The sequence below is a fragment of the Geotrypetes seraphini genome, chromosome 8, assembly GCF_902459505.1.
Source record: "Geotrypetes seraphini chromosome 8, aGeoSer1.1, whole genome shotgun sequence".
Classification (NCBI taxonomy): domain Eukaryota; kingdom Metazoa; phylum Chordata; class Amphibia; order Gymnophiona; family Dermophiidae; genus Geotrypetes; species Geotrypetes seraphini.
The window spans coordinates 175,557,882-175,574,284 of NC_047091.1; the positions used below are offsets into that span (position 1 = coordinate 175,557,882).

The window sequence follows — 16,403 nt, forward strand, 5'->3', positions numbered from 1 at the left end:
GTCAAAATACATTTTATATACAGTACGCTTTCAAACAGGCTGCTTAAGGCTGTTCCTAAGGTATTATATATGTCATATAGTCAAAATCCATTTTTTATACAGTATGTTTGAATGCAGATACCAATTTTATCAGGTTTTCTCCAAAATGCACTCATACGTTGTCACTTGCCGAAAATGCATATCATACAGTGGGAAACATTTAGGTTTACCAAGAGCAATAAATGTCCCAGGGGTTCCCCCCCCCCCCCCTCTCCCTCTCTTGTGGAAACCTGCGCGCGTGCCTGTAAACGGGGGAGGGGGGGTTGCTTTTCTCTTCCGAACGATCGCCAGGAGCATTCACTCGCAGGTTCAGAAAAGCAGCCCTGCCGCAAAGGAGAAGTCCAAGCGAACCCGTTATCCGGCACCGCTGCCGGGGGCTAAAGCCAGAAGTATTAGTCATGCCTGCTACTATTTGCTTAAGATCTATTAAGAAAACATATGCTCCATTGTTACATGGGCTGTTCGCCCCCCAGCGGCTCCCGAGACAAACTCCCCAGGTGGGAGACACGTTCATTCATACTCTCAGCCCACCAACGCAATTAAACCCGGGGGGAGGGGGGGACCGGCACGCTTCCAGATTTTACGCTGCCCTGACAGCGCCTCGTGGCTTTTAAGCGTGTTTCGTTTGCTTCGCGGAACGAAACGTGTCCGAAAGCGCCAGCTAGCCCCCCTTTCCCCTCGATGGGCCGGAGACTACAGACTGCTATTTCTCAGCCCCGTTTTAATAACGTGCTGCTTATTTAATTACTTAGCTCAAAGGCAATAACGACACAGATTCTGCACTGTTCATTATGTTAAAACGAAAGAGAAAAAAAAAATCTTAACCAAGAACGTTATTATTTCCAGAGCCAGAAATGTTTTGCATACGAGAGCCATTTAGGCAGAGGCAGAGCTGGGACTTTGTCACTTAACTTATTGGGATCTGGTCCGAAATGTCGCATTGTCAACGCTTAGCGCCGGGGTGTCGTGACATTCATTTCGGAACAGATTCCCCTGAAGGCAGTGGGGGGGGGGGGGGGGGGATCATGAAATTTCTGAGCCTTGTTCAGAGCTTTTAGCTGCAGCTCTGGGGCCACCTAATCGCATCACGGGAGCAATTGACAAACGAGGCCCTGCAAGCGCTATACTGCGCGTCCGGGCGCAGTATAGCGCTACGAACGCTGGAGGCCAGATGACAACAAGGCTAGTCGCCAAGAAAAGTTCTGCTCAATTGACTGTCACTCACCTTCTTCCGGGGCTGCCATTTCATCATATTTGTAAATCAGAAAAGTGGAGCATCAAGATGTTAGGTGAGAGATGGTCGGGTGGGTAGGCAAGAGGCAGCCGCCGCCTGTCATGCTTCCTGCCCCTTTAAACCACTCGCATGTTTCTGGAAGAAAAGCGGGGACAAACAGCGCAGAGGGAAAAAAGTCTCCGAGCAAAAGGCCAAACCAAAAATAAAACCCGTAACAAGAAATCCACGTCATAAAGTCCCTCCGCGGTGGCTCCTGCCCGGCTTCTGCATCGCGAAAAGTTGAGCAAAGCTCGATCAAGTATTGCAAAAAGGGGCTTTTTTTTTTCTCTCTCCTTTAGGGAAATGCTACTTTGGAAGAAAACATTTCAGGAAGCTCCAGAAAAAGTCCCAAGAAATAGCTTAAAAATGAGGCTCTGCAGACCAGCTGCAAGAATCACCAACTTATTTGCAAAGATTTACAGAAAGTTAAAAAAAATCCACACAACCGCCTAGATCTCTTTTTTTGTGAATGCTTCCTTCTACTTTTCCTCTTGCTTCTCGGACGAAAGAAACTAGGTTTAAAAAAAAGGGGCAGAAGGAGGAAATATTCCAGGAATCTAACTAGAGAAGGTTGGAAGGAAATGCAGCAGCAGCACCGACCAACTGCTCTCCTTCTCCCCACTAATGACTTCCTCCCCTTCTTGTACATGCAGTGCCGGCCCCTTCTGTGCAAAGAGACTGCAACGGACCCCTGAGGTCCTAGCGCCTGCCCGATTCGGCAGGTCGCTCAGCTCCCCGAGCCCAGGGGTGGGCAACGAGGGCCGGAATCCAGTCGGGACTTTAGGCTTTCCCCCAATGAACATGCATGAGAGCCATCTGCATACAATGGGAGGCAGTGCATGCAAATAGAGCTCAAGCGTATTCATTGGGGGAAATCCTGAAAACCCGACTGGATTCCGGCCCTGGTTGCCCACCCCTGCTCTATACCAAACCTTGAGGGGGGGTGAGGGGTTACTTCTATCTATTGCACGGGTCTCAAAGTCCCTCTTTGAGGGCCGCAATCTAGTCGGGTTTTCAGGATTTCCCCAATGAATATGCATGAGATTCATTTGCATACAATGGGAGGCAGTGCATGCAAATAGAGCTCAAGCATATTCCTTGAGGAAAATCCTGAAAACCCGACTGGATTCCGGCCCTGGTTGACCACCCCTGCTCTATACCAAACCTTGGGGGGGGGGGGTTACTTCTATCTATTGCAGGGGTCTCAAAGTCCCTCCTTGAGGGCCGCAATCCAGTCGGGTTTTCAGGATTTCCCCAATTAATATGCATGAGATTCATTTGTATACAATGGGAGGCAGTGCATGCAAATAGAGCTCAAGCATATTCATTGGGGCAAATCCTGAAAACCCGACTGGATTCCGGCCCTGGTTGCCCACCCCTGCTCTATACCAAACCTTGGGGGGTGGGGGGTTACTTCTATCTATTGCAGGGGTCTCAAAGTCCCTCCTTGAGGGCTGCAATCCAGTTGGGTTTTCAGGATTTCCCCAATGAATATGCATGAGATCCATTTGCATACAATGGGAGGCAGTGCATGCAAATAGAGCTCAAGCATATTCATTGGGGCAAATCCTGAAAACCCGACTGGATTCCGGCCCTGGTTGCCCACCCCTGCTCTATACTAAACCTTGGGGGGTGGGGGGTTACTTCTATCTATTGCAGGGGTCTCAAAGTCCCTCCTTGAGGGCTGCAATCCAGTTGGGTTTTCAGGATTTCCCCAATGAATATGCATGAGATCCATTTGCATACAATGGGAGGCAGTGCATGCAAATAGAGCTCAAGCATATTCATTGGGGCAAATCCTGAAAACCCGACTGGATTCCAGCCCTGGTTGCCCACCCCTGCTCTATACCAAACCTTGGGGGGTGGGGGGTTACTTCTATCTATTGCAGGGGTCTCAAAGTCCCTCTTTGAGGGCCGCAATCCAGTCAGGTTTTCAGGATTTCCCCAATGAATATACATGAGATCTATGTCCATGCACTGCTTTCAATGCATATTCATTAGGGAAATCCTGAAAACCCGACTGGATTGCGGCCCTCAAGGAGGGACTTTGAGATCCCTGATCTATTGTATTTGTTTTGGTGGATTTGATACATTAAACAATTCCCCCCCCTTGAATTAAGGGTTTCATTTAAAGCAGTGGTTCCCAACCCTGTCCTGGAGGACCACCAAGCCAATCGGGTTTTCAGGCTAGCCCTAATGAATATGCATGAGAGAGATTTGCATATAATGGAAGTGAGAGACATGCAAATCTGCTCCATGTATATTCATTAGGGCTAACCTGAAAACCCGATTGGCCTGGTGGTCCTCCAGGACAGGGTTGGGAACCACTGATTTAAAGAGGTAGTCGGAGCCAAAACTCCAGCTACAAAAAAAAAATACTTTAAAATAGCTTTTAATTGATACCAATTGTATTAAAATAAAATATTGTTTTTCTTTAGTATGTCATTGCTCTGTTATAGTGCTATCCCAGTGGTGTCAAAGTCCCTCCTCGAGGGCCGCAATCCAGTCGGGTTTTCAGGATTTCCCCAATGAATATGCATGAGATCTATTAGCATACAATGAAAGCAGTGCATGCAAATAGATCTCATGCATATTCATTGGGGAAATCCTGAAAACCCAACTGGATTGCGGCCCTCGAGGAGGAACTTTGACACCCCTGTACTACCCTAACATCACATACTCATTTATGTGACTGGACATCCTAAACAAGGCGCCCAGAAGATGCCCTGTAGCTCCTTATTCTGTAACAGAAAGCCTACTTTCATTTAGAATTGTAATTAACTGTGAATATATCCAACAATTAGTTAGGCGTGGGCACTGAAGTTTTGTTTTGTTTTTTTGTCTAACCAGCAGACAAAACAAGACGGACCAGGAAAAACAGTTTTCAGTCTTCAATCTGCAAGAAAAGATTACACTTTGATGCTTAGAATAAGAAATAAACAGTTCACAGTCCTGTCAGATTTTATTCTTATCCACATTTTATGTTCAAAAAAACCACGGGATGGGCTGTCATTTGCAGTCTCTTCTTACAGAGTGCACACTATGGGTTACATTCAATAAATGGTAGCCAAAGATAGGCACCAGAATGAGCAGTGCTAAGTTAGTATTCTGTAAAGAGCCAGCAGTGTGGAATCTCCTTTAAAGGAGACTAGTTTCATGTGCATTTTCCCCCAAATTCTATATACTGCAACCAAAACTATGCATGCAAAACTGTGCACTTTGCTGATCTGCATGTGCAACTTGATTAACAAACCAATCAGCACTGATAATTGCCAATTAACAAGCAATTATTGGCACTAATTAGAATTTACACAAGTGCACAACTTTTAAATCTTTTTATTTTATATATATATATATAAAGCGGAGCACATAGGAGAAAATTCTGTATAGGACGCCAGTCTCAGCCGCTGCCTAAGATGCGGCTGAATCGCACACCGGTGTCCTATCCAGAATCGCATCTGCGCTAACAGACAGACGCCTAACCCCGCCTAATTGCCCCCATTCTCTAACCAGCACCCATGTCACAGGTGCCGGTTAGAGAATCGTGCCTGATCCCTTGCCATCAGCTGATCACGGCAAGGGAATCCCCCTGAGGCAATCGGCTGAGTGGCTGTCACCCCCCCCCCCCCCAGAAGTTCCCAAACATCCCAAATGGCAACACCCCCCTCTAAACCCCGACACTCCTCCAAACCTATGGCTTCCCTGGCAACCCTAACTCCCCCCTGACACCTCCCCACCCCACCCCATTGTAGTTGAAAATCTGGCCACAGGAATGCTTACACCTTCCGACCGGCAGACCTGCCACTCTAAAATAGCAGGCCTTCCCCTTCTTGGTGCATTCTGGGATGCACCAGGAAGATGCCTAAGGCCTAAGACTCCGATTGGCCAGATACCTAAGGCCCCTTCCATGGGCGCTTAGATTTTCTGGGAGTATGTGTGTGTGGGGAGGTGTTGCCGGTTGGGGGTGTTGGGAAATTTGGGGGGTGGGGTGGGGTGGCAGGAGAGAGTGGGCATCCCTCCTGCCAGAGGACTTCATGGGGGGGTAGGGCTCCCTGCCACAGCTACTCAGTTGATCGCGGCAGGGGGATTCCCTTGCCGCAATCAGCTCAGCAGCTGCGTCTATTTGAAATGTAGGTCAGCATTTTGCTGACCTACATTTCAGGGAGACTCTTAGGACCACTTAAGCTTGCCCAAGGCCACTTCCGGGAGAAACCACACCCATTTCCCAGCCTTAGCTGAGCTTAAGGGTCCCAACTTGTCTCCCTCAATTGCGACAATGCCTGCAGTATAAGCATCCTGACCCATTAATTTTTTTTTTTTTTTTAATGTGCATCCTGATTGTTTGCTAAACAGCAGTAGGATGCCTACCAGTCCCTACAGTCATGATGCCCGTTTATAGAATCCGCCCCAGAGAGTCTACTGCGTGGATCTCTAAAAAGTGGGGGGCGGGGCAGGGGTGGATAATGGGTGGGGCATTCCTAAAAAGGCGCACTTGTTATAGAATACACCCTATTCCTGCACAATTTAGGCGCAGGCATTTAAGCCTGGTTTTCATTTTCGTAAATGGCCACGCCATTGCAGGGGCATTTTATAAACACAGTAACATAGTAAATAACGGCAGATAAAGACATGAATGGTCCATCCAGCCTGCCCATATACAACATTTAAACTAGAACAAGATGCTGAGTAAAGTGCATGAAATTCTTTCTTAGTAACAGGATCAGACCAAGATGGTCCTGTCATGACCATTAGAACAGTGGCATATACATAGCCGCACATATATGCGAGTACACTTCCCCCTCCAAATTCACAAATTCCGTTTCTACAGATTCGGTTATTCGCGATTTTTGACCAGAAATTTTTGTTTTCATTTTTCGGGCTATATTTAGCCCTGAAGCCCCCCCCCCCCACCCAAGTGGTCTAGCGGGTTTTCAGGCAGGAGCGATCTTCCCACGCTCCTGCCCCATGCAGATCGCTCACAGGAAATGGCTCGAGAGATTACAGGAGCTCAAGGCAGCTATTTCCTGTGAGCGATCTGCACAGGGCAGGAGCGTGGGAAGATTGCTCCTGCCTGAAAACCCGCTAGACCACCAGGTAAGGCTTAAGGGGAGGGGGGGCTTACAGGGCTAAAAATAGCTGGGGGAAGCGGGGGATAAGGGCAGAACCAGCCCAAATATTATTCACGGTTTTTTCCATATTCGCGATCCAGCTCTGCCCCTAACCCCCACAAATACGGAGGGGGAAGTGTATATATAAAAATCCAGCCTAAGCGCTATTCTGCAAATATGTACAGATCTTACATAAACAATAAAAAGAGCAGAGATGACCAGAAATCCAAGCTGGCAAGTGCTTTTAATATTAATCACATGAACTGGTGCTATGCATATTCTATGAGCCATGCCTAACTCTGGAGGAGGTTAAGAGAACAGTGTTAAGTGCAGGTTGTTTCAGCATCATATATAGAATTTGGTCCTCGGTGCCTAATTTTGGGTCTGAGCACCTACACCCGCGAAAGGCTAGTATACTGTAAATGCTGGTGCCCAACTGATGGCAGGGGCACAAATCCATTTATTCTATAACTTTGAAACTAAATTATGGCAATGTCCCCAACCTGCCTATGCCCCCTTTGGAATCACTTGCTATGACATTGAGGAACCCATGTTATAAAAGAGAGCATAAGACAGATCCATACGTATCTCCCGTGGTCACACCCCCTTTGGAGTCACGAGCTATGAAATTTAGGGACCCATGTTATAGAAGAGAGCATATGACAGATCCATACGTATCTCCCGTGGTCACGCCCCCTTTGGAGTCACACGCTATGAAATTTAGGGATCCATGTTATAAAAGAGAGCATAAGACAGATCCATATATCACCCGTGGCCACGCCCCCCTTTGGAGTCACACGCTAGGCAATTTAGAGACCCATGTTATAGAAGAGGGTATAAGACAGATCTATACTTATCTCCTGGGGCCACGCCCCCCCCCTTTGGAATCACATGCTATGCAATTTAGAGACCCATGTTATAGAAGAGAGCATAAGACAGATCCATACGTATCTCCCTTGGCCACGCCCCTTTGGAGTCACAAACTGTTAAATTTAAGAACCTATGTTATAGAAAAGGGCATAAGACAGATCTATACAACTAAATATTTGTTAACTACAGTAATTGTTGGCACCTAATTGACTAAATAGTTTACACATGGACCTGGGATCAGCACCCAAATCTGGGTGACTAATGCACCATCCAGAAGTATACTCCAAATTCTATTCTTAGTGCCAAAATACCCTTTGTGTGCTAGGATCATAGAGTACTAGCTCTGACCCGAATGACCATAGTCTTACATGCAAGTGCCAGTTGGGAGCTAAGCAGTATTCAATAAGCTTAATGTACAACCCCCATATCGTGTGCAACTAAAAGGCGGTATACACAGGAATGGTGCATAGGTGGGGCATAGACAGGTCCCGCACTAATGTGTGTAACTTCTAGAATATTATAAGTGCAATATTTATATAACATCAAAGTAAATGACAGCAGATAAAGACCTGAACGGTCTATCCAACTTGCCCAATAGATACGTGCATTACAAATTCATGATTAAATTCTCTTATTTCTTTGATATTTCTGGGACGTAGTCCGTAGAAGTCTGCCCGGTACGGTCCTCATGGTACAAATTACTGGACTTCCCGTCAAAGCCCTCCCCAGCCCATCATAGACTGAATGGCCATATATGGGACACAGACCGTGCAAGTCTGCCCAGTATCGGCCTTAATTCTTCAATTTATATCATTCATTTTCTGATTAAAGATCCACTGTGTTGTTTTATTAAATTCCATCACCATTTCTCTCTCCACCACCTCCCTCGGGAGGCCATTCTAGGCATCCACCACCCTTTGCATGAAAAATAATTTCCTAGCATTACTCCTACGGATGGGCAGACTGGATGGGCCACTTGGCCTTTATCTGCCGTCATGTTTCTAAGTCTACCACCCTGCTACCTGAATTCATGCCTTCTAGTTTTACCATTTTCCCTGCTCTGGAAAATATTTGGTTCTATTTTAATACCTTTCAAGTATTTAGACATCTGTATCCTATCTCCTCTCCTTTAGATTTTACATATTCAGGTCTTCCAGTCTCTTCTCATATGTCATTTGGAACAAGCCCCATATCGTTTTTATCACCTTCCGCTGGACCACTTCAAGTCTTTTTTTTTGCATCCTTAGCCAGATACAGCCTCCAAAACACTTATGGCTGGTTTTTATAAGGCGCGAAGAACAGCACCTGAATGTTGGTGCAAAAATGCTGACTCATGATCTAATCTATAATGCAATCTGGCTGCTCAGATACCATCACAGAATCTGTGTTCAGTGCTCTCTAGTCTAGAACTCAGTTCTGGGTGGTCTTTATAGACTTGCTCCTTCTCTTAACCCTTTATTAGGCATGGTTGCTTCTACGGCTCTTACGGGAGATTTGCATCTCCAAATGCCTATTACCTTGGCACTGTTTCTCTCGTTCAACATCAAGTTACATAAAGCAGCCGTTCCACCAACTGCCAATTACAGGGGTTAAAGAAAGTGCACTTTTTTCCAAGAGTGCACACTATTCAAGATTCAAGTTTATTTAAAATTTCTTATACCGCCCAATCAAGCCTTCTAGGCGGTGTACAAAAATGCCAAGGCAATGTGCCAAATAAAATTCAATTTACACAGAAACAGACCGGGGAAAATGACAATTCTGGCTGGTTATTTACTCTGGTTTTAAAGGTTAGTAGAAAAATCTTATAGGTGATCCTATGTTCTATTGGTAACCAATGAGCTTTATGTAAAAGAGAAGTTTTTTTTTGCATTAAATATAATTTTTACTGCCGTATTTTGTACTATTTGGAGTCTTATTTCCTTTTTTGTTATGCCTTTGAGGAGGGCATTGCAGTAATCTATGCATGAAATCTATGCACACACACACCAACCAAAAATGTTAAACAAGGAAAATTATATGACAACCTAATAGCCACCAAAGCAGCTAAACTGGACAGACAAATCACCATTCTGTTGTCATCGACCACAGACTACAAAAAAAACCCTACTCTTCAAAAAATACATAAAACCTATCTAACATGACCAGATCCTACCCAAACCCCACTTACCCTTAATATACTCTAATATGCCCACAACTACCCAACTAATGCTAAATGCTTCTATCTACCCAACACTTACCACCTTAGATCTCAACAACTCTCTGGTAATTCTTATTACCCAAACATTTATTAATTTAATTTAGTTTAATTCTTATATACCGCTAATAACCGTGAGGTTTCTAAGCGGTTTACAAAAATGATGTATTAAAGATACAATAAATAAAAACTAAATAAATAAGATAAGTACTTGGAAATTCCCTAACTGTCCCAAAGGCTCACAATCTAACTAAAGTACCTGAAGAAACAGTATGAAAAATAAAAATAAAAAGACAGAGGTAGAGATAGAGATAGAAATGAAATATTCCAACAAGTAATGAATAAATAATTTAAAGATAGAATTAAAATAATAATTAAAGTAAACAAAATAGAGATAAAAATAAGCATAGAGAGAAACAGAAACACACTCCAAAGAAACATCAAGATCTTTGACTTGTAATTATTATGATCATTTAACACCAGATCTTAAATGCCTTTCTGGAATACATCATATCCCTATCCCTCTCCATACCCACCTCCATCTCCACCCCAATTCACTTCAACCACCATTCCATTCTTTAACTGCCGTCAACCCCAGTTCCGATGGCTATCATCTGGGTCCCGAGTTTCCTCCAAGAACAGGCGACATCTCTGGAAAGGTAATCTCCACCGCTGCCGCACACGATGCGAGATCCTCAGAGGTAGACCCTCTTTATCACCTTAAGATCTCGACAACTCTTTGGTAATTCATATGCAACTCTTACGACATCTCTTATGCTATTCCTGTAAACTTTTTATGTAATTTCTGAAAACTTTTATGTAATCCGCCTTGAACTGCAAGGTATTGATGGAATAGAAATCACTAATGTAATGTAAATAACGAGGGAGTGGATTAAAATGTTGGGGACGCGGGCTCTAACAATTTTGCTAAAGCTTTAATCATGCGCAATCGATAGAAGCAGCGTTGGACCACACTACTAATACGTAAGTGATAAGTAAGTTTACAATCAAATGCGACAGCCAGTAACTTTAAAGAAGGTACCACTTTGATAGGTAGATTTTTAAGTTTGGGAGGGGTTTGAAGAGAAAGGCCATCTTTGAATGGAAAAATCATTAATTTAGTTATAGCATCAGTCCATAAAGTTACTTTCTCCTCAATGGAGGCTTCTGATGTTTTCGCTACATTGGACTGGAAATGGGTGCAAATGGTTGCGTCGTCTAATTTAGAATAGTCTCGAGAACGTAAGATCTTGGGGCTGAGGCTTAAAGAATTGGACTTAGTGAGCTGGGAAAAAGAAATAAGGAAATGATCCGACCCTGGCAGCGGTATTTCATAAATAGCACCCAAAGTTCTGCATACAAATTGAGTAACTAGCCAATTAGTGTTAACCATCAATTATTGGCGCCAACTGACAAATTTGGATTTACGCGAACATCTTGCTAGGCCCACTGGCTGCCCATAACCAAACGCTGCATTTTCAAAGGCCTAGTGTTGGCATATAAATCCCTCTACATCACGACACCCAAATACTCCTCAGACCCAAGATGAAATACACCTACATACGCCATCAGGACACTCCCTCCAACTCCAGACAGCCTGGAAAACGATCCTATTCCCATTTCTTTCACGTTGCCAGAGGATGTGGTAAGAGCGGATAGCGTAGCTAGTTTTAAGAAAGGTTTGGACACTTCCTGGAGGGAAAGTTCATAGTCTGTTATTGAGAAAGACACGGGGGAAGCCACTGCTTGCCCTGTATCGATAGCATGGAATATTGCTACACCTTGGGTTTTGGACAGGTTCTAGTGACCTGGATTGGCCACCGTGAGAACAGGCTACTGGACTTGATGGAGCTTTGGTCTGACCCAGTAAGGCTGTTCTTATGTGAGCCGAGTATAGGACAATTAAGCCATTGTAACATCACTGATGAGATTGGCTGGCTCTGAGGCACTGTGGAATGAGGCATTATGACATCACAGTCTCGGCTCTGGAATGTTGCTCTCATTGGGGTTCCGGAATCTTGCTATTCTTTGAGATGCTGGAATGTTGCTACTCTTTGGGTTATGGCTGGGTACTAGTGACCTTGATTGGCCACTGAGAACGGGCTACTGGGCTTGATGGACCATTGGTCTGACTCAGTAAGGCTATTCTTATGTTTTTATAACCTCTGGAACAGCCTACCTCCTCATATCGGAGCCCTTAAAGTTAGACAAGTTCCTGCTGAACCAGAACGTACGCAGGTAAGGCTAGACTCAGGGCACTGGTCTTTGACCTAAGGGCTGCCGCGGGAGCAGACTGCTGAGCACGATGGACCACTGGCCTGACCCAGCAGCAGAAAAGCTGTAAAAACCTCCCTCAACCCTTCACCAGCATCAGTAAGTAATCCTGTATGAAGATATAGTGCAACACACTGTATGTAAACCCTATATTGTAAATTGTAACCCGTTCTGAGTTCTTTGGGGAGGGCACGATACAAATAAAAATAAATAAGGACCAATAGGAAGCAGGGGAAGAAAGAAAAAAAAAAAATTTGTGCCAGACTCCTCCCCCCATATTTGTATTGGCCGGAATGGCTGCACCTGCCTACCAAGCCCCTCATCACTGGGTGCAGGGGAAAGGATTTCACCCGTCGCAGCACGACTGTTGAGATAGCCAAGCGACAATAGGAGGGAAGAGGGGACCATTGATATGGTCCCCTTTTTCGGAGTTGGAGTCACATCCTATATAGGAGCAACAAAAGAGATGAACACTGGTCTTGTATGGACGTGAGGGCCCGTGTACTGATAACTAGAAAGACTGAGAGAGCCACTAAGGCCCCCATCCCAACTTGGACAGTCAGAAGGCGGAGGTATGGCAAGCAGAGAAGGGACCAGGTGAGCTTGCAACAGCTACCCGGGCAAAGAGACACTGCAGAAGGTAACCTGCTTAGACAGAGGTACCTGTATAAAGCATTTGCACAGAAATTGCAAGAGTGTTAGTTATAATCCCCAAATGTGGATGGTCCCCCTCCCCTCCCAAAAATGATTAGGAAGGACAGGTCTTTTGAGGCTACCTCTTGTTGCTAGCTAGTGCCAATTAATTGTTAGCAAGTTGAACAGATGCATTGTTGATGTTTAGTTGAACTGATGTTACAACATCTGTATTGTGGCTATATTAATAAATTCCACATTTCAGAAGAAGAATGTGATCTTACTGAGGGAGGTAGCAGTAGGAAAAGGGGAAGGGGGAGGGGAAGAGGAGGAGGAAAGGATGGGGTGGGGAGGGGAAGAGAAAAGAAAAGAATATAATTGAGAACTAATCTTAAGGGCGAATATAAAGTGAGGAAACAAAGGGTTGGATAAAACAAGAAAGTTGAGCTGGATTTAAGGAAGAGAGTTAGTGATATAGGTTTGGGTAGAAAGAAGAGAGGCAGCAAATGAGAGATTAAAAAAAACCAAACAAACCATGAAGCTGCACATTAAAAAGAGAGCGGTCTGAAAACAAATGAAGAAACGGAACAGATGGAAAAGGCAGAAAAGTGACAAATCATATCAGGTACAAAAAGATTGGAAAATGGTTTATCATCTTGGTCGGGAAATCCTGATCTTCTGATGTCCAATACAATATGCTAAAGAGAGAAAAGTTAAGCTTCGTTTCAAACATTAGAGTCAGAGGTTACAGCAAAAGACACATCTTGCATTATTCCAGACGTGAATAAATCAGCTCCAAGTGTTTTGGGGTTTTTTAAAATTAAATATTAGGGACAAGGACATCAGCAACAGAGCTGTGGCTTCCCCTCTATTGATCGATCTTTCATTCCAGTGATTCAGCTCGGAAAGCAGAACCTCAAACTTATTATCCAACAAAGACCGAGCACCCAATAATTTAATCACTGCTGACACGAAGGGTCTCCAGAATCTCTGCAGTAATGCTACCACTCAAAATGGTGAAGAAAAGCGAGTTGAAAAGGGCACATTTCTAGTGTGACGTGATGATGCATTTCCCCTGTCTCTAATTGCTCTCAGGCATGATTCATATTGCAGAGACTTGAGTAGGACGAGCTGTGATAGTGTCGCCCTAGTCCAGGGGTAGGCAATTCCGGTCCTCGAGAGCCGGAGCCAGGTCAGGTTTTCAGGATATCCACAATAAATATGCAAGAGATAGATTTACATCTCAAGGAGGCAGTGCAGGCAAATCCATCTCATACATATTCATTGTGGAGATCCTGAAAACCTGACCGGGCTCCGGCTCTCGAAGACCGGAATTGCCTACCCCTGCCCTAGTCGAGCAGGGATTCCGTAGGTAGCTGGGTGGGTGTGGACTGCCTGAAGTGTTTGTGGAGCTAGTATCATGCGAATGGTACGGTATCTGTGGGAAGAATCTAGGCAAGTATATGTGGGGTTATGTTGGGGGGGGGGTCTGGGGGATGCAGACTTTCCTTCGCTCTACTAGTCTCTCGTGCCCTTGTATATATTTCATTTCCGCCTACATTCTCCCCACCCCTTCCCTCCTACACTCTCTTTCCCCCTGTTGAACTCTTCCCCCTCTTGCAATTCCCCTCCCTTCCATAAGAACGTAAGAATTGCCGCTGCTGGGTCAGACCAGTGGTCCATCATGCCCAGCAGTCCGCTTATGCGGCGGCCCTCTGGTCAAAGACTAACTGCCACTAGCCCTACCAACATACATCCTTGTTCAGTAGGAACTTGTCTAACTTTGTCTTGAATCCCTGGAGGGTGTTTCCCCTATTTGAATCCCTGGAGGGTGTTTCCCCTATTTGAATCCCTAGAGGGTGTTTTCCCCTATAACAGATTCCATAAGAGCATTCCAGTTTTCTACCACTCTCTGGGTGAAGAAGAACTTCCTTACGTTTGTACGGAATCTATCCCCTTTTAACTTTAGAGAGTGTCCTCTCGTTCTCCCTACCTTGGAGAGGGTTAACAACCTGTCTTTATCTACTAAGTCTATTCCCTTCATTATCTTGAATGTTTTGATCATGTCTCCTCTCAAGCTCCTCCTCATTCTCCCTCTCAGCTCCTGCATTCCCCCCCTCCTCTTCCCCACTTTTATGAGTTTCTCTGGGCTCCTTCATCAATGCCTAGAATCTCCTGTGCTGATTCTGCTGGCAGGAATAGTTCCCTCCAGCTGCTCATCGACTCTTTCTCATGGCTGCAGCTCTACTGTAGTCCTCCTGCTGGAGGGAGTTGAGTTTATTTATTTATCTAATTCGTTTTCTATTATGTTATGTCCAAAGAGCTCAGAGTGGGTTACAGGAAAACATATATAATATATAGTTAACAGATTATAATTTGCCATAGCTACAGTATCAGTTTTCGATGCAAGTTTTTATCCTAACGCGACACATACCGAGGATCTAGTACCGATATACATTTCTTTCTAATCCACTGCCTGTAGGAGTCCTTCAAGTTCCCTCCAACTTGCTCCTTCACCCTTCAGCTGGCAAGACTAAATTCCCTGCTGGCCTGTTCCTCAACATGTCATTGGAGTGGCGGTTCTACCGCACTTTGCTGCTGCTGACACCAGCATTTATCTCCGGGAATGAGTCTGCTTGAGCGTGGATACGGTTAAACAGACAAACCCTCCCCAGGGAACATGCTTAAAAACGGCAGACATCTTGAATATTTTCAAGCGAACTGGAAACAGGTTGTCACTAGAGCCAAGTGGAGTTTTTAAAGCGTTATGATAAGTCTTCTGCCATCCTCGTCTTCTGCACGCTAGATAATGAAATTCATATGCTAGCTCACAGCTTGATTTTCAAATCTATGCACTACAGTACACTTTAAAAAAAATACACCATGGTCCACATTGTCTTAAAGATAAGCTTTCTTTTAATCTCTCTCTTTTAACGGGCGATCTGAGATTTTTCACCACTTTATGACCAAACGGACATGGAGATCACATGTGTCACGAGCTCTTATCATAGGACCGCTCATGAATCAGTGCAAGCTATTCTTGCTAGTTGGTTGCTCAAGCTCTGGTACCTGTTAAACTGGGTCACAGGTAGATTTGTGTACAAAGTATTCCAAATGAAAGTGCATAGTACAATGGAGGTCATAAGAACATATGAATGGCCTTACTGGGTCAGACCAATGGTCCATCAAGCCCAGTAGCAACATTCCAGCATCTCAAAGAATAGCAAGATTCCAGAACCCCAATGAGAGCAACATTCCAGAGCTGAGATTGTGATGTCATAATGCCTCATTCCACAGTGCCTCAGAGCCAACCTCATCGGTGATGGTACAGTGGCTTAATTGTCCTGTACTTGGCTCACGTAAGAACATAAGAACAGTCATACTGGGTCAGACTAATGATCCATCTTGCCCTGTAGCCTGTCCTCACGGTGGCCAATTCAGGTCACTAGTACCTGGCCAAAACCCAAAGAGTAGCAACATTCCATGCTACCGATCCAGGGCATGCAGTGGCTTCTCCCATTTCTATCTCAACAGCAGACTATGGACTTTTCCTCCAGGAAATTGTTCAAATCTTTCTTAAAACCAGCTACATTAAACCGCTCTTACCACAACCTCTGGCAATAGGTTCCAGAGCTTAACTATTCTTCGAGTGGAAAAAATATTTCTCTGTACCTTCATCGAATGTCCCCTAGTCTTTGAAATTTTTGACGGAGTGAAAAATCGATCCACTTGTACCCATTCTACGCCACTCAGAATTTTGTAGACTTCAATCCTATCTCTTTTCCAAGCTGAAGAGCCCTGTTTTAGTCTTTCCTCATACAAGAGGAATTCCATCCTCTTTATCATCTTGGTTGCTCTTCTTTGAACCTTTTCTAGCACTGCTATCGGCCTCTTACAAAGTCGCACTAGCAGCTGCGCTATCAGCCCCGTAGCCCATAGAGATTTAAAGGGCTTCGGGGCTGTTGCGGAACGGCTTTGTAAAAGCCCCTTTAGAAATTCGATTTTTAGGTAT

The 16,403-nt window shown here is 44.7% G+C and overlaps 1 protein-coding gene across 2 annotated transcripts in view; it reads right to left on the bottom strand.

The window, feature by feature from the left end:
- TTC28 (tetratricopeptide repeat domain 28) overlaps window positions 1-16,403 on the bottom strand; it is a 1,476,681-nt gene that overhangs the window by 1,014,624 nt on the left and 445,654 nt on the right. The window contains exon 1 of one of the 2 annotated variants that reach the window (XM_033956279.1): window positions 1,265-1,913. The exons of the other annotated variant lie outside the window; for it this stretch is intronic. Coding sequence (XP_033812170.1) covers window positions 1,265-1,291 — 27 coding nt within the window. The 5' untranslated portion in view covers window positions 1,292-1,913. Of the gene's footprint in view, window positions 1-1,264; window positions 1,914-16,403 lie in introns of those variants that run through there. 2 annotated transcript variants of the gene reach the window in all.